Here is a 23350-nt window from a genome sequence, read left to right on the forward strand (position 1 = left end):
CATTTTCCAGATTGGGAGTTCCTTTACAAGTGATTGCTTTTCATGACACACATGAGAGTTTTTGATGTTTCTTCGGGGGGCAGGCTGTCCAAATCCACAGACCATATCTTGTTGGAGGTACTGTTTCAGCCAGTCGAGATAGTGGGCTTCATGGAGCATGGCTCTTTTTCACAGTGGTACTTGGATCCTAACCCGCTTCTCATCTACCTGGGCTCATGGAGGCTGTGGCTCTATGGAGGTATCCCAATTAGGTTTTTGCAGTGGGACCCTGGGGAATGGGAATGGATAGATGAAGGGCACCGAGAGAAGGGCATCCCTTTCTTTCGTTACACGGTCAGTAATGCCAGGAAATGCCAGCTCAGCTGTAGGAGTTGGAGGCCTACCAGAGCTCATCATTGGGAGAACTTTAAGATTTCTGATGACTTGCAGAAAATCTTTGGACAGAGGCTCTGGAAATCTCACCGGAATAGAAAAATCACTCTCTTCTTTTGGCTTTCTATTCATGGTGGGATAGCAGTGAACCAATGGAGATCCAGGTTCGGAGCCATCTTGCCCTCATTTCCTTTCTGCTTTGGAGACAATACAGCCATGCCTTTGGGATTGCAGACATGCGAGAATCATATGGAAGGGGATTGCAAGATTTTTCAACACTTTTGTTCGCCTACCTTTCTATATGACCTGGGGATCAGTGGCTTGGCTCACTCTTTCAGGGCCCCAGGTCTTGTTTGAGAGACTTGACTGCTCTTGGGCTCTTCACATCTGAGGACACCTTGTGGAGTCGTGCTCTCTAGAGGATGTTCCGGCCTCTCTCTTCAGGGCTGCTCATTCATCAGTTGACTCTCCATGGGAGGTCTTAGCTAGCATTGTAGCATGGCACATTTGGAGAGCCAGATGCATTGAGGCTTTGGAGGGTTCTCAGGTTCACCCTTCTCAGATCTTGGCCAATACTTGGACAGATACGGTACACACTTTGATGGCCATTTGGGTGACCATGCAGCGATCATCTCGAGCAGCCTCTTCCAATAGAGTTACTTTTCTCAGAGATTGGAAATACTCTCCCTTCTTTGTTGAGACTTCTACCGGGTTGAGTTGGCATTTTCAGCCTCAACCTTGGTTTCTTTCGACCTTATTCCTCTGAGGTGTTTTTATTACATGCCTAGCATGTTGTATCACCACACAGAGCTTGCTCTTGCAAGTTTCTTTCTTACTTAATAGAAGTCTCTTTTTTGCAAACAAAAAAAAAAAGACAATGAAAGTACAATGCCTTTATAGGATAGGCACACATACTCTAAGTGTCAAATGTATATGGGATAGAACCCATAGTGACACATGGCACTCTAGGATATAAAGTAGTATAATACTACTCTAGAACACACTAAAAGTCACTCAAATTGACTCCATTTTCTAACACCCCCCCATGGAGAAAAGGTGAGGGACTACTGGAATGGAACCAAGAACAGAACATGACAATGATGGTCATCAAAACTGTGCATGCCGGTAGACATGGCTCTCACACAATCTCAGAGGCAAGTGAGCATGGCTCAGAGGCTCATCATGCATGGATGCATGATCAACTCAGAGGTCTACGAGATCAATGCGCCAACAAATAGACCTATCAAAGCTAAAAACACATGGCTCCCACAGTACATCCCCACCTAGCTCCAAAGACTAATGAGGAACATGGAGCCACACCCCAAAAATATAAAAGAAATACATCATTTTAGGAGGACTATCCAAGGCAGAGGACCTTTATTGACTCAACACACATGATTTATTGCATTCATTTTTGGGAAACACCCCCAGGGCAGAGTACCCAAATATATTATGCTTTAGAAAGAAAAATCATGATCTCCATCATCCTCTAGATGTGGGAGACAGATTTAAGAGCATGATCATGTGTCGGCGGGTCATCTTCATCTGCATCATCACTAGTGGCGGATGCTACCCAACTGGCATGATCCTTCGATTGTTGTTGAGCAAGCTTCTGGTAACACCTATCCTCCATATGACCGAGCTTGTTGCAATAAGTGCACTTAAATGGCTTGAATGTCTTTCCTCGTGCTGGTGGAGTCGATGGCCTAGGTCTCCATTTGTTGGAGGCAAGTGCCTGTGTAGTATCCAATGAATATAATGGAGATTCTTTGTTGCGGCGATCCTTTTCAAGCAAAAGAGACACCATATCTTCGAATGTAGTCGTTGCAATGCGAAGTACTTCAAGGGCATTCTCAAAGTGAGAAATCCCTTCCATACTTGTCATCAGGACAGCCATTTTGTCATCGTCATCCGGGAAACACTTCAAATTGGAGAGTTGTTGAACTAAAGATTGAATTTTTGCTATATGCATACTCAGAGTTACTTTTCTCAGAGATTGGAGAGACACTCCCTTCTTTGCTAAGAGAGTTACTTTTCTCAGAGATTGGAGAGACTCTCCCTTCTTTGTTGAGGCTTCTACAAGGTTGAGATGGCATTTTCAGCCTCAGCCTTGGTTTCTTTCTACCTCATTCCTGTGAGGTGTTTTTTATTACATGCTTAGCATGGTGTATTTCCGCACAGAGCTTGCTCTAGCGGGTTCCTTTCTTACTTAATAGAAGTCTCTTTTTTGGAAAAAAAAAAAAAAAAGGTATCAGACTCTTCCATTTTCAGCTTATAAAATTGCATTTTCAGAAATACCTTGGAGTTGGTGATCTTCTTACCAAATATATTCTCGAGGTGTGCCCAAATCTCCTTTGCCTTGGACTTGAAGTCTCCTTGGGGGGGGGGATAGGAGGGAGGGAAAGGGAGGGCGGGGGAGAGGAAGGAGGGGGAGGGGGAGAGGAAAGGAGGGCAGGTTAGGAGGGAGGGAAAGGGAGGGCGGGGGAGAGGAAAGGATGGGGGAGGGGGAGAGCAGCCGGGGGGGGGAGAGGGAGGGCGAGTGAGGGGGGCAGGGGAGGAGAAGGGGGCGGGGGGGCTGGCGGGGGAGAGGGAGGGCCGAGGAGAAGGGGGCAGCAGGGAGGCGGGCAGCGGGGGGGGAGAGGGATGACGGGGGAGGGGGCGGGGGAGGAGAAGGGGGCCGGGGGGCTGACGGGTGGGGGAGAGGTAGGGCGGGGAGGGAGAGGTAGGGGCAGCAGGGAGGGAGAGGTAGGGGGCAGCGGGGGGGCGAGAGGGAGGGCGGGGAGGAGGAAGGGGAGAGGGACGGTGAGGGAGGAGGGAGAGGGGGCTGGCGAGAGGGGAGGGAGAGGAGGAGCAGCGAAGGGGGGAGAGGGGGGGCAGCGAGGGAGAGGGAGAGGGAGAGGGGGCTGGCTGAGAGAGGAAAGAAGAAAGAAAGAAAGTGTATTATTGTCCACTAAAGGCCAAAATGGGCCCATGGGACATCAAGAACTCTGCATACAAGATAGCACAAAATCAACGTGCCACAAAGAAGAGGCATCGTCGAATATCATCTAAGTGCTACGCAATACAATGCAAGTGAAAGTACATAATGTCAAATCTGAGCCTAAATACAAAGTAAACTAGATGCAAGGAAATCGCCCCTGGGTGCAAAATGGGGGGATGAGTACAATATGCCAATGCAAAGATACAAGTCCAGGTGTCACGGAGTCTGAGAACCAAAATAATACTACAAATCCTGTCCATCGACTCTGCCTCCTGCTATGAGAGTACAAATCTTTAAAGGTGAGGTGAGCGGCTGGTGGGGCGAGATCTCCATGAGTAAGTCTCCTCCGAAAAGCTGCCATCATCCTGGATCGTCTGGAGATGAAGCGGCGAGTACATCCCCTATGTAACAAGATCCTGCGGCGTCTACAAACCATCTCATATGTACATCCACAGGGTGGAGGCATGTGTCCTGTGTGAGAGGGAGAGGGGGGGCAGTAGCTCACGGGGAGGAGCAACAGCTCATGCTCTCATCTTCCTGGGATTTTAGGCGAGGATGCACGAGGTATTCTTGATTTAATTCATATAGATGTATGGGGTTATGCCCAGACCCACAGCATCAATGGTTCACTTTACTACTTGACTTTCATCGATGACTACAGCAGATATTGTTGGGTCTACTTTCTGAAGGGAAATCTGAAGTGTTTTTCATATTTCAAGAATTCAAAGCCATGGTAGAGGCAAGTTTGAGCTGCTCCTCTCCCTGTGAGCTGCTGCCCCCCCCCCTCTCCCTCTCTCTCCCTCCCCCTCACCCTCACTGCCCGCCCTCTCCCTCCCCTTGCTTCTCTTCCTCTCCCTCCCCTTCACCAGCCCCCTCTCCCTCCTCCCTCCCTTCCTCCTCCCCGCTCTCCCTCTCCCCCCTGCCAGCCCTCCCGCCCCTCCCTCTCCCTCCTTGCCCTCCCTCTCCCCACCCACTGCCCTCCCTCCCCCTCCCCTGCCCCCTCTCCCCCACCCGCTGCCCCCCCTGCCCCCTCCCTCCCCTTCCCCCTTTCTCCCCCACCCTCCCTCTCCCGCTTCCCCCCCGGCCCCTCCTCCTCCCCCGCCCCTTCCCTCCCCTTCCCCCTCCCCCGCCCTCCCTCTCCCCCCCCCGCTGCCCCCCCGCTCCCTTCTCCTCCCCCGTCCCCCCCCCTTTCCCCCCCGCCCCCTCTTTCCCCCCCCTCCTCCCTCCCCTCCCCCTCCCCCTCCCTCCCCCGGCCCTTCCCCCACCCTTTGCAATGCGAAGTACTTCAAGGGCATTCTCAAAGTGAGAAATCCCTTCCATACTTGTCATTAGGACAGCCATTTTGTCCTCATCATCCGGGCAACACTTCAAATTGGAGAGTTGTTGAACTAAAGATTGAATTTTTACTATATGCGCACTCAAAGTATCAGACTCTTCCATTTTCAGCTTATAAAATTGCATTTTCAGAAATACCTTGGAGTTGGTGATCTTCTTACCAAATATATTCTTGAGATGTGCCCAAATCTCCTTTGCCTTGGACTTGAAGTCGATGTGATGAATCAATGAATCATCTAGGCAAAGCCCGATGATTGCGATGGCCCTCGAATTGTGTTGCTTCCAAATCTTTCGTGTTTGAAGCTCTGTCGATGCCTCGAGTGCTTCATCATCTTCGATGGCAACCCAAACATTATCCTTCATGAGAAGGAGTTGCACTTTTGTTTGCTATGTGGGAAATCCGTTCCCCTTGAATTTGTCCACAAGGAGAGAGTTGGTGGAAAGGGAAGAAATGAAAGAAATGGCGGGTTGAGGAAGAAATGGGAGAAATGGCGGGCAAAAGGAAAAAAAATGACAAGCACAATGGAGATGTAGGAGAGGAAGAAATGGCGGGTAGGAATACGGGCACCAACTTGCGGGCAGCAGCTCCAAGAGAATGTCAGGCAGAAGGAGCAAATGGCAGGCTAGAGCAGAGGTTAATGATGAAGAGGATGGACAGCTCCACGTTGAGCTGGCTGCATCATGCTTGGGCTGTCAAATCATTGAGCTCCATAACAAAATTCGCGAGCAGAAACAAATTTTGTCACTTCTTGCAAGGGCTGTAACTTTTCACAGAAAACTCATATTGCAATGATGTAAAAACAAAATTTGTAGTACTCAAGGTCCTCTACAACTTTGCTGAAGACACAGAATGGAATGAAAATATGGAAAGCATAATGGAAAGGCAAAATGGAAAGAAAATGAAAGAACAAGTGCTAGGCAATGATAACCAAAATACTCACATGTAGATAGATTGATGTTGACTGATATGATAGACAATAGACAAGTACAACACTTTATAGTGTGACACTAGACTCTAGAAAGCCATAGTGTATATGGGATAGCTCCCAATATGACACGTGGCATGTCTAGGACTCACTAGACTATAAAACACACCTAGACCACCTAGAACACTCATTTTAGACTCACTTTGGCTTCATATTCCAACAGAAGCTAGGGAAGAGCTTCAGGGAAGGGCTGCCCTTTGGGAGAAGGTAGGCTACCTCACTCCTAAGGCTTGCCCAAGGAAAGGAAAGCTAGAAAGGTGACATGGCTGTGATACCACATAAAGGAAAGGAAAGAAGGTGGAAAGGAGGCAAGGGAAGGAAGCATAACTTGAAATAGAAATGAAAGGAAATGGAAATGGAAAGAAATGCAAGAACCAAAGGAAACTACTTACATGACCAAAAGCTCCACTTGAGTTGATTTATTTGACAAGTGAAAGTACAACACTCATATAGAGCGGACACACACACTCAAGTACCATATGTATATGGGATAACTCCCAAGATGCCATATGGCACTCTCTCACACGTTTCCTTCCTCGCATCTTGTTCAACACTTGGGGCTTAATAGCTTAGCTCTCATCCTTAGTTATGAGGATGAAGTATCTACTTGGGATTTCACAGTTTGCCAATATATTATAGAGCTTTTCGACTTAACACTGCTCCTGCCTCTTGGGACAAACCTCCACCTACATCATGGACATGACTTGGTATTAGAAAATGGAGTAAAGATGAGTTAGTTTGGTGTATTCTAGTCCAGTGTGTCCTATGGATGCCATGTGTCACATTGGGAGTTATCCCATATGCATTGGTGTTCATATGTATGTGTGTGCTCTATATAAGAGTTGTACTTGTCTAGTGTCAAATCAATCAAGTATCAAGCCTACAAGCTCTTTGGTCTACATGTGAGTACTTTCATTTTGTTCATTGCTCTTGCTATTTCATTTCCATTTCATTATGTCTCTTTTTTATGAGTATTATTATCTCTCTCCCTAGCCTACCCTCTCTCTCTCCCTCTCTACCATGCACCTTCATGTGGTATCAGAGCCTCCTTTCCTACCTTTCCCTTCTCCATGCTAAATCTAGAGGATGAGGGAAGCCCGCAAAATGAAGCTATCCTCTCCTCCATGATTGAGCTCCCTTCCACTCCTTTCTCCCCATCTTGTTCTCTTCTCCTACCTTAGCCTCACCTTCAGAATGAAGCTTGGTTTGCTGCCTAGAAAGGAGCAACTTGGTCACTGTTCTTGTGGGCAATAGTGGGCATCTTCGTAGAGGAAAAAGACAGCTCGTTTTTTGCTAAAAAATAACTCGTTTTTGCTATGTTGGGGGCATTTTTGTGAAGAAAATGGTTGCTTATTGTTGTGGAGATGTTTCTACTACTACTAGTCGCCCTAAAAACCACCTCATTTGGAGCCCGTTTTTGAAGAAACAACCTACTTAAAGAGAGTTGTTGCTACATCGACCATTGGCATCATTATGCGTGCCATTGCTACTCATTGCCTCTTCTCCTTCACATGAGATGAGCCATCCTCATTTTTCCCACAAATTACTTCTCCATCTCCCACATGATGACATCTCTATCCTCCGCCTCTTCTGTGTTCAGTTTCAGCCCTCAGTTTCATCTCTTTTCCCACTCCTAAAGTGCTAAAGACTGAAGTTGCCATTTACCTAGGTACACCATGAGTTCTCTCTCTTCAAACTCATTGCTCGTGGAGAAGTTCAAGGGGGAAGGATTCCCTACTTGGCAAACTAAGGTTTAGTTGCTCCTCATGAAAGAAAATATATGAGATGCTATTGAGGATGACGCTCCCATAACCGATCCTCAACAACTCAAGACATTGAAGCAACACAACTCAAAAGCTATTGCTATCATCGGACCTTTTTTTTTTTTTCCACGAAAAAGACTTCTATTAAGTAAAAGAAAAAACCCGCGAGAGCAAGCTCAAAGCATAATACATCATGAAATCACGAGGATAAATAAAACCCCCTCAAAGTGAAGTGGAAAACAACCAAGGCTGAGGCTGAAAGTGCCACCTTAACCCTGTAGGAGTCTCAGAGAAGAAAGGAGAATCCTTCCATTCCCTAAAGAAAGAAGCCCTCCTAGCTGATTCATCACATCGACTTCAAATCAACGGCCAAGGTGACATGGGCATGTCTTGAGAATATTTTTGGTAACAAAATCACAAACTCCAAGGTTTTCTTGAAGTTGCAATTTTATAAAATGGATGATAGTGATACCTTGAGTGCACATTTAGCAAAAATGCAATCGCTTGTGCAACAACTTTCTAGCTTGAAGTGTTCCTCGGACAACGAGAACAAAATGGTTGTCCTCATGAAGGGTATGGAAGGAGTCACGTGTTTTGAGAGCATAATCTTGAAATACTTAGGCTTGCCACGACAACCTTTGATGATATGGTGACTCTTCTTCAGAAAAAGATAGCCAGAACAAATAATCTCCGATCTCTTCTTCAAATGCTATAGAGGCTCTTGCCTCCACCAGCAAATGAAAACCCAGTCCTACACCAGCACATGGAAAGACAAAGCCATTCAAGCCTCTCATGTACACCTTTTGTAACAAGCTTGGTCATATGGAGGACCGATGCTACTAGAAGCTTGCCAAATAGCAAACTAAGGACCATGCCAATTGGGTTGCAGCCGCCACGATTGACGATGAAGATGACGATCCTCCGACACAATTTCATGCTCTTACTACTGAAATCTGACATCTCTCTTTCCCTCTAGAGGACGATGGAGATGATGATCCATATATTTTCTAAGCATTTTCTATTTGGATACTCTGCCCTGGGATGTTCCCAAAAATTAATGCAATAAATCATGAGTGTTGAGTCAATAAAGGTCCTTTGCCTTGGATAGTCCTCCTAAAATGATGTACTGCTTTTATATTTATGGTGTGTGGCTCCACGTCCCTACTTAGTCCCTGGAGCCAGGACGGGGATGTACTGTGAGAGCCATGTATTGGCTTTGATAAGTCTATTTATCAAGCCTGGCATGTGAGTTCCAGGATGTTGGTGCAGTGGTCTTCTAGACTCTGAGTTGGTCATGCATCCATGCATGATGAGCCTCTGAACCATGCTAGGTGAGCCTCTGAGTCTATACCATGCTCACTAGCCTCGGAGACATGCTCACTAGCCTTTGAGTTAGCATGGGAGCCATGTCTAGTTCTAGACCATCATTGCACAATTCGATGACCGTCATTATCATGTTCTTGGTTCCATTCCAGTAGTCACTCACCTTTCCTCCATAGGGGGGTGTTAGGAAATGGAGTCAAGATGAGTTAGTTTGGTGTGTTCTAGTGTGAGTTCTAGTCTAGTGTGTCCTATGGATGCCACGTGTCACATTAGGAGTCATCATCCCATATGCAGTGGTGTCCATGTTTGTGTGTGTGCTCTATATAAGAGCTGTACTTGTCTAGTGTCAAATCAAGAAAGTATCAAGCCTACAAGCTCTTTGGTCTACATGTGAGTACTTTCATTTTGTTCATTGCTCTTGCTATTTCATTTCCATTTCATTATGTCTCTCTTTGAGTATTATTATCTCTCTCCCTAGCCTACCCTCTCTCTCCCCCTCTCCACCATGCACCTTCACTTGGAATATTGTTGCTAGCATCACTGGCTTACACATTTGGAGATCTAGATGTACAAAGGCTATAGATGGGGACTAGATCCACTGAGCTTATACCATGGCTAGCATCTGGACAAATAGTTTACACGTCTTGATAACCATTTGGTTTAGGATAAGGGGTCTTCACAAGCAAGCTTTAAAAACACACAAAATTGCCTTTGAGTACCTTTAAAGAAACAAGGTTCTTCCCTGTTGGTAAATAACAGTGCTGTCTCACATCCCCTATCTTTACTTAAATTGCTCTATCTACTTGCTCATGACTCTTGCCTAGTTTTAGATCCATATACTCCCTTTTGAGTATAGATTCGCTTTCTGTTGTTCAATATCTTCTTTCTAGTGGCCTTCTATTACTTGTGGACTTCGTTATGGGAAGGACTCATTGATGTGTTGTCCTCCAAATATTACCACGATCCACTTCTAGCACAATAACCATGAGACTTATTGCATAAAAAATATTTTGGCTGATACTAAGTTTGGTCATCCCAATATATACTAAATTTGTCTATCTCTATACCATTGAATAACACCGATGTTTCCGATTCTGAGTATGTCATTGCTTTGCTGTAAATAATAAGGTGTGCGCTACATATCTAATATCATATTATGTGCTCAGGTTCTTGGATTGGCCCGAAGATGCTCTTCATGAGGTCGCAGTTAGGTTGATGGCAGATGAGAAAAACTTAGCTTCAGTGGATGTGAAAGCTAAAGTTTGCAAGCTATTTGTCACGATCCATAAATCTGTAGCTGTTATGTCAGCAAAAATGCTTGCGCAACTTAAGCGCCATAACTATGTGACACCTACCAGCTACCTTGATTTTGCTAAAGGGTGATTACACATTTCCAAAGTCCCTTCCTTAATTGGTTTGCTTTCATTCATATGCTACATTCTAAATATTTTCATGAATTGAACACTAAAACCAGGTCTATGTTCTTTTTCCTCTTCTATTTAGGGATTTGTATCGTCTCATTAGACTTTAGGTATATGGAATGCCTCCATGTATTAATGGCCCTAGACTACTGGTTGTACTTATCAAAAGTCAAACAATAGCTCAATGTGCACGCACTTTTTTGTGTGTGTATGTGTGTAATTGCAACCCTCTGCTACATGCTCTCATCCTGTTCCTCTGCCTGCCTTGACCTCCATCAAAGCCTACAGGCTTCTTCAGCCTGCTCCATGGATTCAGCAATATGCTAATACTCTGTGGCATATCAGGAAGCCCCTCTCATGGTGGCGGAAGAATCTCCGGATGTTATGGAAGTGTAAAATGCCTTTGAAACAAAGACTTTTTCTTTGGAGATGCATGACAGGCACATTGTCAATGGGAATCACACTTGCCAAACGTCACATTGCACCATCCACATGTTTATGATGTTAGGCTCCTTTAGAGATTGTCCCTCGTTTGCTTTGGCACTGCCCGGGTTCTAGGAACCTCCTTGGGAGAATTTCAGATCATCTTCGGCTCCGTTTCCCGAGTCACAGATTTGGGAAACACTTTTGGTTATTTGGCAGATTTTGAGATCTTTGTCTCAATACTCACTATTTCTCTCATGGGTGAGATATTGGGCTCTTTGGACAATTTGGAGTGAGCATAATTTGGCATACTTGGGTAGGCAGATTCACAAGTCATATGAATCTTTCCGAGCCTCATTGCGGCAATCCTTATATGATGCCTACCATGAGGGTGATATACATGCTTCTTGCATAGAGCTTTTGTTTCTATGTTTCTAATCTTTGGGATACTCTCCATTTTGGAGACTTCCCATCTTGTAAATTTATGAGAATATAAATACACTGCACTGGATTTTACTATTAAAAAAAAAGTGTATGTGTGGTGTACTGAAGCACATCCTGCTTTGGGATTGTGACTCTATAATATAAAAGATAAATTTTTTCACCCACAAAAAAAAGTGTGTGTGTGTGGTGTGTGGTGTGGAGCTCGTGTTGTTCTTTGCAGCAATCTTTCTTTGATTGTTTGCAGAGCCACTGCATAGATCATGAGGTCTTTTTGGCATATACTGAAATTTTCAGTTGATGTAATTGTAGCACCTTGTTTTGAGATTGCTACTTATATAATATAATCAATCAAAGATTTCACAAAAAAAAAACCTGAAAAATCATTGTGTGTCCTTTGGTTTTTAAGTGAGGGCTCTATTTTTTAAGTGAGGCATGCACCCCAATCTGAAAACTTGTGATTGTTTGATTAGGTGGTAAAGAGTCTTTCAGAGAAAGTACAAACACCAAGAACAAACCTTGCAAAGAGTATGCATGGTAGCCGGTTCAAGTCTGTGGAAGTATACAAGTCAAAGATAACATTGTATGATGCTTGTGTATCTGACATGGCAAATGCAGAGTGGACTGGCTCCAAGAGACAAGGCCTAGCACACCATCCAGAGCATGGATCCAAAACACAGGAATCGTGTCTTACACAAGCTCATTGCAATCATTCCCAGAAACAAAACAAAAGACCCACGATCCACCAATCCCAAAATAAAATAGCAATCTTAGGATAATATAACTCTCACAAGCACCTTCTAACAGAGCAAGAAACAACAAATATAAAGAAATGAACCGACAGCTCACTGGGAAAAGTCTCTCTGTATCTGCATCATGAACCAACCATGTACTGCTTCATAGAAGTCTTCTTGTCTCAGGCCAAGTTGCAAATGGAACCAGTAAAATCTTTAAATGTTGAACATAAAATCAGCGATCCAGCTTCCTCATCAAATCAGCAACCCACCAATCACATGGTCGTAGGTAGATCCATAGACAAATCAGCGCATATATAAAATTGCCTCTGCCTTCTCGCCTGCCATCCAGTCACCTCATATAAGAGCAGCCAAAGGAGAGTCTCAAATGAACCCTTCTCGTTTGCATGCCCGTAAATCAAGCAGCAGCCATGAATATCAGTTCCATTTGGAAACTCGAACTCTCTTCTCCCACGTACAATGGCAACTCCTCTCTGTCTTTGATTGTTTCACCTGACCACGTATCCATTTTTTGCAACATCCATGCAGAACTCCCACCTCACCTCATGCATTAAACCACTCTCCTTTCCCCTTCCCAAAAAACATACGCCAAGAAATTAATACCCCACCCATTTAATGCACATTCCTTCAAACCCAAAAAAACTCACAATCAACCACAATTTTTTACCCAATCCTGACACACAGTAAAACTCATATCCATCACCAATTTTGATACCACCCATGAACCCAAAATCCAGTGTGAATAAATGAAAAAAATCATCCAATCACACACAAAAACTTCGTCACATTGGATACCACAAATGCTCGGTGTACCCACACTGCTTCTCATCATTTTCCATGAAAAAAATCATCCAATCACACACAAAAACTTCATCACATTGGATACCACAAATGCTCTGGATATGGGTGTACCCACACTGCTTCTCATCATTTTCCATGTGCCCCTACAAAAAAAACATATTTTTATTTATCTTGAAATATATACAACCATTCATCATAGTTCCAGAAGTAGTCTCTGGTATCCCAAAACGCAGACCAAAACATAAAAGTGCCTATCTATGTGCCTACCCCTGATTATGTACAGTGCACAAGAGCTTACTACATTTTTTGACCTATCACTATGACTATCCATCGCTTCAACAACCTCCGAATACTGTTGTTTGTATGACCTCGTCACACAAGTCATCACCCACGTGCAAGCCCATCGCAGGTCTTTTAAGCTTCAGAGTTTCCGTACAGCCACGTCAACTGTCTATGCGGATTTTGTACTGCATTTCGTACTTTTCTCGTCTTCTTGCGCCCTCCGCACAGGCCATATTTCCTCTAACAGAATTCCGTACAGCCAATCTGCATTTTTGGCACCATCCGTACCAGTTTATACTCACTCCGCCAGCCTTTCGTATAAGTTTTGCTGGTTTTGGTACATGCTTCCATACAGCCTCTGCCAGGGTGTCCGTACAACCTCTATAAAGGGGTTTTGTACAGCTCCGGGGTTCCAAAAAGCTCTCCTTTGTCTTTTGCTGGTCTCCTTCTTGCTGTTCGTACAGGTTTTGCCGGACTGTACGTCTGCGCTTCCATACAGGTGTTGTAGGTCCTCTGTACAACCTCTGTACAAGGTCCTTCTACGGGCTCCAGGGTTTCAGGAGTTTCATTTTTTTCTACTTTTCAACCCTCTGTGGGTTTCTTGGTTGATCAACATGGCTGTGTATAAATTTGAGAAAACTTTTCAAAAAGATAGATTGGGACAGCACAAGAAACAAAAGCAGTCGGGTCCTCTGTACAGCCTCTGTACAAGGTCCTTCTATGGGCTCCAGGGTTTCAGGAGTTTCATTTTTTAACTACTTTCAACCCTCTGTGGGTTTCTTGGTTGATCAACATGGCTGCATATAAATTTGAGAAAACTTTTCAAAAAGATAGATTGGGACAGCACAAGAAACAAAAGCAGTCTGATGACGGTCAGGATGACCTTGTACATGACTCCTCTAAAGCTGAATTGGTCTATGATGTGATGCATGAAGGCTTTTAGGACTAGAAAGATTCAGCCCCCATAGTTGAACTTATGGTCGAGGTGGATGGCATAAATGACCCTGTGAGGGAGTATGCTAAACATGCTATAATTATTTTTTTTCCAGGTCATATGCATGTTGTTGCAGATGTTGGGAATTGGTTGACAAGAACACTTGATGGCTCTTGTGTTCGCAAGGTCCACTATGCAGCCAGGGGTCTTTTTGAGTCATAATGACAGATGAGGAGCACAAGCAAATGCTTCTTGAACACTCTTCTCTTTTTTTTGGGCAGCAAATGGTACATGTCCTTCCATGATCACCGACCAGGGATTATCAAGGACTCATCAAACATCGCTGTCCGGTTTGGGTCGAGGTGGTGGACTTCCCCCAGTATTTGGCCTCCCTTTTGCCTAAAATTGCAGCCTTTTGGGTAAAGTGGTTTGTCCCCCGAGCCCAAATGGGAATTCAAATAGATTTTGCATCTTGTGGGATATTGATAATCCCACACCCGAATCTTATTCTGTTACTATAAATAATGTTGCTATGGGGAGTGCATTTTACAAGCTCAAGTGGGGTTTATTTGCAGGAGCTTGTTTTGAATGCAAGAAATTCCGGCATATGGCTTCACAATGTCATTTGCGGGTGCAAAGAATGCCGCCAGAACCTATGCCTACACAGATGCAGAATAAGGACACTGCTGGGTCTTTTGGATTAAAAAACAAAGGCAATAAACAGGTTTATGTAGTTCAAGATAAAGGCAAAGCACCAATGGTTTCTATCGTTGCCTTCCACTTCTCAATCTAAGGAAAAAGAAAAAACCTTACCAGAAGTTTGGTAGACACCAAGGAAAATTGTCACAGCTTGGAGACCTTTGCCTCCTCGCACTTGAATGGTACTGCTTCTAATGGCCATACCCCTAAAGAAAAGCCACTATGTCAGGCTGCAAATGATGGAGATACATAGGGGCTTTACAAGAGCATAACAAGCACATGTACATTGGACAGCATGGCCATTTTGCTGGTTATGATATCTTTTATGCTCGGCAACATTCTTTTTCAAGAGTAGTCTTTTTAGTGAAGCATGATCTTCAGCCCACTGTTCCTCCAATGATGCACAAGGGAGATGGATGGTTGTGCATGAAGAGACATGGTAGCTAGCTAGGAACGGAATGGAAATATGGAAAGCATAATGAAAGGCAAAAGTGGAAAAGGAAAGAAAGTACAAGTACTAGGCAACAACCAAAATACTCACAATGTATTGATAGCTTGATGTTGACTGATGGGTTTTAGACAATAGACAAGTACAACACTATATAGTGTGCCACTAGACTCTAGAAAGTCACAATGTCTATGGGATATCTCCCAATATGACACGTAGCATGTCTAGGACCCACTAGACTATAAAACCACACCTAGACCACCTAGAGCACTCTTTTTTTTTTTTTTTCAAAAAAGAGACTTCTATTAAGTAAGAAAGAAACCCGCTAGACCAAGCTCTGTGCGGAAATACACCATGCTAAGCATGTAATAAAAAACACCTTAGAGGAATGAGGTAGAAAGAAACCAAGGCTGAGGCTGAAAATGCCATCTCAACCCTGTAGAAGTCTTAGCAAAGAAGGGAGAGTCTCTCCAATCTCTGAGAAAAGTAACTCTCCTAAAGGAGGCTGCTCGAGATGATCCCTGCATGGTCGCCCAAATGGCCAGCAGAGTGTGTATCGTATCTGTCCAAGTACTGGCCAAGATCTGAGAAGGGTGAACCTAAGAACCCTTCAAAGCCTCAGTGCATCTGGCTCTCCAAATGTGCCATGCTGCAATGCTAGCTAGGATCTCCCATGGAGAGTCGACCAAGGAGTGAGCAGCCCTGAAAAGAGTGGCCAAAACATCCTCTAGAGAGCACGACTCCACAAGGTGTCATCGGATGTGAAGAGCCCAAGAGGAATCAATTCTCTCAAAAAATACATGGGGCCCTGAAAGAGTAAGCCAAGCCACTGATCCCCAGCTCATATAGAAAGGTAGGCGAACAAAAGTGCTGAAAAGTCTTGCAATCCCCTTCCATATGATTCTCGCCTGTCTGCAATCCCAAAGGCAGTGTTGTATTGTCTCTAAATCAGAAGGGCAGCGAGGGCAAGAAGGGTCAGCTCCAAACTTGGATCTCCAATGGTTTACTACTATCCCACCATGAATAGAAAGCCAAAAGAAGAGAGTAATTTTTCTATTCCGGTGGGATTTCCAGAGTCTCTGCCAAAAAAATTTCTGCAAGTCGGCAGGAATCTGAAAGTTCTCCCAATGATGAGCTCTGGTGGGCCTCCAACCCCTACAGCTGAGCTGGAATTTCCTGGCATTACTGACCGTGTAACGAAAGAAGGGGATGCCCTTCTCTCGGTGCCCTTAATCTATCCATTCCCATTCCCCAGGGTCCCACTGCAAAAACTTAATTGGGACACCTCCATAGAGCCACAGCCTCCATGAGCCAAGGGCGCGAGGAGAAGCAGGTCAGGATCCAAGTACCACTGTGAAAGAGAGCCATGCTCCATGAAGCCCACTATCCTGACTGGCTGAGACGGTACCTCCAACAAGATATCGTGTTTGTGGATTTGGATGGCCTGCCCCCCGAAGAAACATCAAATACTAAGGCATCCTCATGTGGGTCAAGAAAAGCAATCACCTGTAAAGAAACTCCCAATTTGGAAAATGCCCCCATCCAAGTGGAGCAAGTAATAGGCATGTCATCTGTGTCCACCCAATCCAAGGGCAAGGCTGCATCAATCTGTTGGACTCTCCCTGCACTCCCTCTGAGATTAAGAACCATCTGGACCTGTTGGTCTGCAGGAAGCTTCCTGAAGGCTTTCCATGCTCCCACTGTAGATGCAGGGCCCCTCTCCCATCTTGGCCACTGCATGTAAGAAGAAGCTCCAAGTGGTCTGCCAAGCTCATCCAAAATCCTCTCATTCCACATGATAGGCTGCCTTTCAATCTCTTCAAGGGTGGATGGGGGAATCCTGCAAAGAGTAATCCTAAAGCTGGCCCATGCTTTCAGGATAGCAACCATAAGAGGGGAAGAGGGAGACTTGAGGTGGGCTGTGGTGAAAACCCATCTAGTACTGTGTGTCCAATCCTCTCCTGAAGTGGGCATGCGAGACTGTATGCATCTGATAAAAAAATCCTTCCAAGGCTCTTGCCCTGGCATAAGCCCTCTCACAACGAACTTGCAGAGTAAAGCTCTGCACTGTAGATCCAGGTCGATGATATTCAAACCCCCTTCTCTTGTAGGAAGAATGAAGGTCTCCCAAGCCACCCTGGCTATAACATCAGTTGTGCCATCTAGACCACTCCATAAAAAGTTTCGTACAGGCCTCTTAAGCTGAGTGATACAACCCATAGAGTGGCACCAACAAGAGCACACAAACCATGCTGTGGCTAGAAGAACATGGTCAACCACCACCACCTTGGAGGCCAAGTCAAGTTTGGCTGAGCTCCAGAAAAGGAGCTTTCTTCTGATGCTTTCCAGCACCGGAGCAAACTGTTGTGAAGGAGAGATGCCCACCCCAACCTGGCAGCCCAAATATCTGACGGAGACGCCCCTCTGTACCCAAGTGAAGCCAATATCATTACCCCAATCCGGGGTGTCATCCTCGCAAATCCAAAAACCACTGGATTTATGCCAATTAATGTGTGCACCTGCAGCCGTGCAAAACAAATCCAAAGCTGTCCGGAAGGAAGAGTGTCTTGGGGGAGGTATCCAAAAAAACAGCCGTGTCATCTGCCAACTCACTATCCAGGAGCTCTTCTTCCCGACGGATAGGAAGCCTCAACCCAGAAGCCTCAGCTTGAGATCTAATGTAGATACTCATAGCTTCCGCCACAAACAGAAAAAGAAACGGGGCAAGAGGACATCCTTGGCGGACGGATCTGGAAATCTGAAACATGTCCCCTCTTACCCCCCCAATGAGCAACTGGCTATGGGCTGATCTGTATAGAGAGGATACTCCTCTAATCCATGCATCTGAAAAACCAAAGCGAGATAGAGTACCGTCTAAAAAATCTGAGTCTACTCTGTCGTAAGCTTTCTCAAAGTCCAAGAGTAGAATGGCCAATCTCTAGCGGCTCTGCATGGCCCATTCTGAGGCCTCCCAAAATGAGAAAATATTATCAAAGATACTTCTGCCATGCACAAACCCTGTCTGCGTGTCATGAATCAAATATGGAAGAAAACTTGTAGCCGTAGGCTAATGGCTTTCGCTAAAATCTTGTAAAAAGTGCCCAATAGAATGATGGGTCTCCATTGAGACACAAGATTCCTATTACCTCCCTTTGGGATGAGATGAATGAGACCATCTGTAAGTGAGTCCGGCATCTCACCAGAGTCCCACACGCCCTGCAGGGCTGATGTAATGTGATCACCAATCTGCTCCCAAAAAGTAATAAAAAAGGACGGGGTAAGACCATTTGAACTTGGGCACTTGCCCTTGTGAAGGGCAAGTAATGCAGTCCTGAATTCTGCATTGGTGAAAGGTGCATCAAGAGAAACATACATCTCATCCTTCACCAATACAGGGATACAATGCAAATAACCTCTCTGGCATCATCAATGGCCTGTGTGGTTGGATCTGCAGTAAGAAGGGATGCAAAAAAATCTGAAGCTACACGCATGACAGCATCAGGATCTGACTGTAACACTCCGTCTGAGTCAACAAGCTGCAAAACACTATCTCTACTATGTCTGGGCCCATGAGTAGAGAAAAAGTGTTTGTTGACCCTGCCACCCATCTGAATCCAAAAGGATTCCCGTGCATGAAAGGCATATTCTGCTCTCTGATCCAACAATGTCTGCAAATGAGCCCTTACTACAGCAAGGCGCTCCTGAATCCAAGCATCTGTGGGCCTCTTCTGCTCTTCCCTTTGAAGGGATGCTAACTGCTGGCGTATACCAATCTCACATTTGAGAATCTCACGTCTCCTAGAATCAGCGACTGTATGATAAGAGTCACTAATTCGAGATAAGGCTGCAGCTACCTGAGATGGGTGGACAGCTCCACCCTGTATGTAAGAAATCCAAATCTGTAAAATATCCTCCGTGAGGTTCTCCTCTGCATAAAAAGCATCCGGAATCCTGACACTGGCAGAGCGTCCTCTCCGATGAGGCTCAAGAATCTGCAACACCACTGGAAAATGATCTGAGTTGGAAACCCCAGTAGAAATGCATACAGATCCTCCTCTGTCAAGTGCCCAATCGTCTACATAAAATCTGTCAATCCGTGCATGAATGGGCATGTGTATTCTCCTGTTCGACCAAGAGTACAAGAGTGACTGTGGCATAATATGAAAGGCATCATCCAACCAAGTGTCCCTGCCACTGAACTGAAAGAGGAAGGCATCCCAGGCTGCCCTCTCCAAAGAATGAATTCCACCCTGTCTGCCTCCCTTTTTGTCTGAAAGCAACTCAACCATGTTGAAGTCGCCACCAATGATCCAATAATCTGCAATGGGAGCCCAAGAGAGTAACTCCTTCCAAAAGGAGATCCGCTCCCCTCTGTTGTTGGGAGCATAAAGATTGAGATGACCAATCTTACGCCCTCCAGTCAAAATAATGATCCATTGAGCTCTAGAAGGGGAGATAATACCATGATCAGCAACCAAGGGGAGAATAGAAAGAGAGACCGAAATGCAAGTACCTCCCCTTGTGCCCATAGCAGGTGACTAGAAGGTATGTCGTGAAAGCAGTTTGCCAGACTTAGAGCAATCACTGTTATCCAGCTTGTGTTCCTGGATAAAAAGGATATCAATAGCACCTCCAGTGACGCCTGTGATTCCGGATCATCTGCCTACGGCGACGGTGTGGAACTCCGCCTAGGCCTTGTATGTTCCAGCTAACTATCCTCATCGACAAGAGGATGCTGGATGGAAAGGCTTACCCGATCTAGTAGAGGAGACCAGATTCCCCTTGGCCGAAACACTCGGCTGAGGGCAGTAAACTCAACAGGTGAGCGAAGAAGGCAGAGGCAGCATGGACAGCAAGAGCTAGAGCTGCGTGGGCAGCAAGAGCAGCAGCAGCAGCAAGTGGCACTGCAATCGAGGCTGGAGCAGCTACTGTTTGTGGCAGTCCTGATGAAAAATGGCTGGAAAAGTGCAAGTACAGCAGACTTACAAATAGAGGAGCAGCAAACTCATGAAGGTGGAGATCAAGATAGTGACAGTAGACTGGAAACTATCATCCCGTGAGCTCAAGAACAAAATCCGCGCGTAGGAATAATTTTCGTCACTTTTTGCAAGAACTATATCTTTTCATAGAAAACTCGGATTGCAATGATGTAAAAACGAAAATTGTAGTACTCAAGGTCCTCTACAACTTTCTTAAAGACACAAAGTCGTGATTCTGCCTCCAGATCCAAATAGAAGCATCACATTGTCCGCAGGTCACAAAGAGAGCAACAGAAACAGCACCACTCCAGGACGTCTTTGTAGCTGAAGGAAGGAGAAGAGCTCACCAAGGAAAGGGAAGAGAGGTGGCAGAAGCTCAAGTTGGAGAAGACAACGTTGGAGAAGAATCCCAATGTTGATGAAGCCTTCAATGGAGAGGAGTAGGGAAGGGGAGCTCTTCCAAGAGAAGAGGATAGCTTCTCTTTCCGGCCACCCTCTACCTCATAGAGGAAGCGAGGAAGGGAAGTAGCTTTGATACCATATGAAGAGACATGGTAGGTGGCTAGGAACGGAATGGAAATATGGAAAGCATAATGAAAGGCAAAAATGGAAAAGAAAAGAAAGTACAAGTGCTAGGCAACAACCAAAATACTCACAATGTATTGATAGCATGATGTTGACTGATGTGTTTTAGACAATAGACAAGTACAACACTATATAGTGTGCCACTAGACTCTAGAAAGTCACAATGTCTATGGGATATCTCCCAATATGACACGTAGCATGTGTAGGACTCACTAGACTATAAAACCACACCTAGACCACCTAGAACACTCATTTTTGACTCACATTGGCTTCATATTCCAACAATGCAGCGATATCCCTGGAGGCAGCATGCTTTGCTTTGTGGTGATTTGGTCGTACTCATATGCTGGCCTTTGAGACGCTGAGTTGGTCACAATTACTACTACAACTCAGTTTTGCTGATCTTTGAAAGGAATCACATCCTTTGCTTCCAGGCTTTACTTTCCTCGATTGGATCATTGGTACAAGATCAACCCGCAACACTATGACATTCTCACTACTAATTTGTGGGTAGATTATGCTTTTACGCATTTTGACGATGCTCCTTTTTGGTTGTGGATCTCTTTTCATGAAATACCACATGATAGGCTGTCACATAGAAGACTCCTCACTCTGAATAACAACTATCTGGAGCATGATCAATACAAGAAAATGGTTTATGATTCCTGTCAACCTCTCTCACATCAGAGCACTATTGATATGGATTATGTCTGGGATGCTTTTGTTGCTCCAATGCAATCAGTTATTTGGGATTATAATAAAGAATACATGAAGATATTGAGACATACTATTGCTCGGGCCAAAAACACTTGTCAATCTTTGAATGAGCTTAGTCATTTTCGGCCTTTGTCTTTTGAAGAAAGCACATCTTTATGTCAGGCTAGACATTGCTTGCAAAGAAATGATCACAGAAAAGTTAGTAAATGGGAGACAAGAGCACAACAGAGGGATTTCTTTGACAAAGGTCGCTCCTCGAAGGAATTTTTTAAAAGTCTGTACTACAAGAGACAGTCTACAAATATTTGTCGGGCCCGTAGGCCTGATGGTGTTTTTTTGTTTTTTCATAAAGATTACTTCATTAGGTATGAATGAAAACCGCAAGAGTAAGCTCAAGTGTGAAAGTACATCATGACATACATGAAAGAATTAACTAGCTCAGAAAGAGCTAACGAAAATCCAAGGTGGAGGCTGAAAATGCCACCTCAACCATGAAGCAAAATCAGAGAAGAAAGGAGATCCCCTCCAAACTGTGAAAAGAAAATCCCTCCTAGCAGTAGTAGTAGCTGGTCTGATGGTGTTTGGACTCTTCTCGAGCCCAACTTGTTGCAGCCGGCATAAATTTTTTTAGACGAGACTTTGGAAATCCCTCAGGAAAAGAGATCTTGTAGACTCGCTGCTGCTGCTCCCCGCTCCTCCTGCTGCCCTTCCTCCTTCTTGCTCCCCTCCTTGCTGCCTCCTTCCTCCCCTTCCCCCTACTTGCTGCTCCCCCCGCCTCCCCTCCCTCTCTCCCCTTCCCTACCTCCCGCGCTATTGCAGCCTCCCCCGCACTACTGCCAGTCCCTCCCCCACGCGCTGCCTGCCTGTGTTCCCCCCCCCCCACGTTGCTGCCTACCTGCGTGCCCCCCCCCCCCGCGGCGCTATTTCTTTGCTCCCCCCTCTCCTCCTCTCCTCTATCCTCCCCTCCTCTCCCTTCCTCCTCTCCTCCTCCTACCCCTTCCCTTCCCCTCTTCCTCTTGCTGCCCTCCCTTTCTCCTTGCTGACTCCTCCTCCTCTCTTGCTCAATCCTCTCTCTCCCTCCTTCCTTTCACCCTCTCCCTTCATCAGGTGTACCCCTATTTTCTTTTGGGGGTCTCCTGGTGGGCTTTAGGAAAGCGGACGGAGTTTTTTTTATGTTTGAATCGGCCTTTCCCACCTTGAATGACGAATGGGTACCCATTCAATCAATATGTTACTGCACACACCAGCCGCGAGAACCGTCACTTTCTCAAAAGACGAGCTGCAGCAGTTGCAAAAGGATTTGGAGCATGAGTGTTCCACGACTCTCTTCGCACGCATCTATGGCTCCCACCTCTCTAGGTCACAGGCTAGAGATTGGATGCTTGCGGCGCTTCCTCAGGACCTCACTCCCCACCTTAAGGATGTATGTTTGTTGGGACGAGGTTTCTTTCAGGTGTGCCTAGATTCCCCGGACGTCACGAGAGACTTGCTACAGACTGGGTTTCTCTTTTTGGACTACAGGAGGAATTTTTTGTTTCCCTTTCAACTGGGCTTTGACCCAGTTGAAGACGACAAGCATGGAGTTTCCGTCTTCATTAGGTTCCCTGGTCTACCTTCAGTTTATCACCAGCTTCTTTTAGTTATTGGCGAGAGATTTGCTGTGGTAGTAAAGATCCCCTCTCTTCCTGGCGAGCCTTCGTCGGCTGCTGAGGCGGTTAGGATGGATGGGGTACCCAGGGTTAGGGTCTTTGTCGAGGACCCTAACATTTTAGATGACCACATCATGCTACAGCGACCCGAGCTTGCAAGTCCTCAGGACCAGTGCAAGATTTGCAAATCCTCTGGACTTCGCCAGAGATTGCCCAAAGAAAAAGAAGAGGCCAAAAAAGCAACCAGCTCATACTAGGTTACAACAAAGATCAAGAGTAGGACCTATCGCTCCATAGGCACCGCCTCAGACACGGGCCCCCCCTCCTTCTAGGGCTGCCTGAGTCCTTCATGCACATCGCACTACCTCTGGCCCCTGGTGGGTTTCGGTCGCGGTTAGGCCCTCTACTTCAGATCATACTTCTGCCGCTCTGGAGACTACCCCTCAAGAGCCTCGGG

At 45.5% G+C, this 23350-nt stretch overlaps 1 protein-coding gene across 1 annotated transcript in view; it reads left to right on the forward strand.

Moving 5' to 3' along the window:
* Positions 1-23350, forward strand: part of LOC147885929 (dynein-1-beta heavy chain, flagellar inner arm I1 complex-like) — a 629024-nt gene that overhangs the window by 462198 nt on the left and 143476 nt on the right. Inside the window, exon 50 of the mRNA XM_087396248.1 lies at positions 9926-10138. Within this exon, the coding sequence (XP_087252374.1) occupies positions 9926-10138 (213 nt within the window). The remainder of the gene's footprint in view (positions 1-9925; positions 10139-23350) is intronic.

The sequence above is a fragment of the Dipteris shenzhenensis genome, chromosome 25 (genome assembly GCF_047967505.1).
Source record: "Dipteris shenzhenensis isolate YYH24624 ecotype China chromosome 25, Dip_SZ_1.0, whole genome shotgun sequence".
NCBI classification, from domain to species: domain Eukaryota; kingdom Viridiplantae; phylum Streptophyta; class Polypodiopsida; order Gleicheniales; family Dipteridaceae; genus Dipteris; species Dipteris shenzhenensis.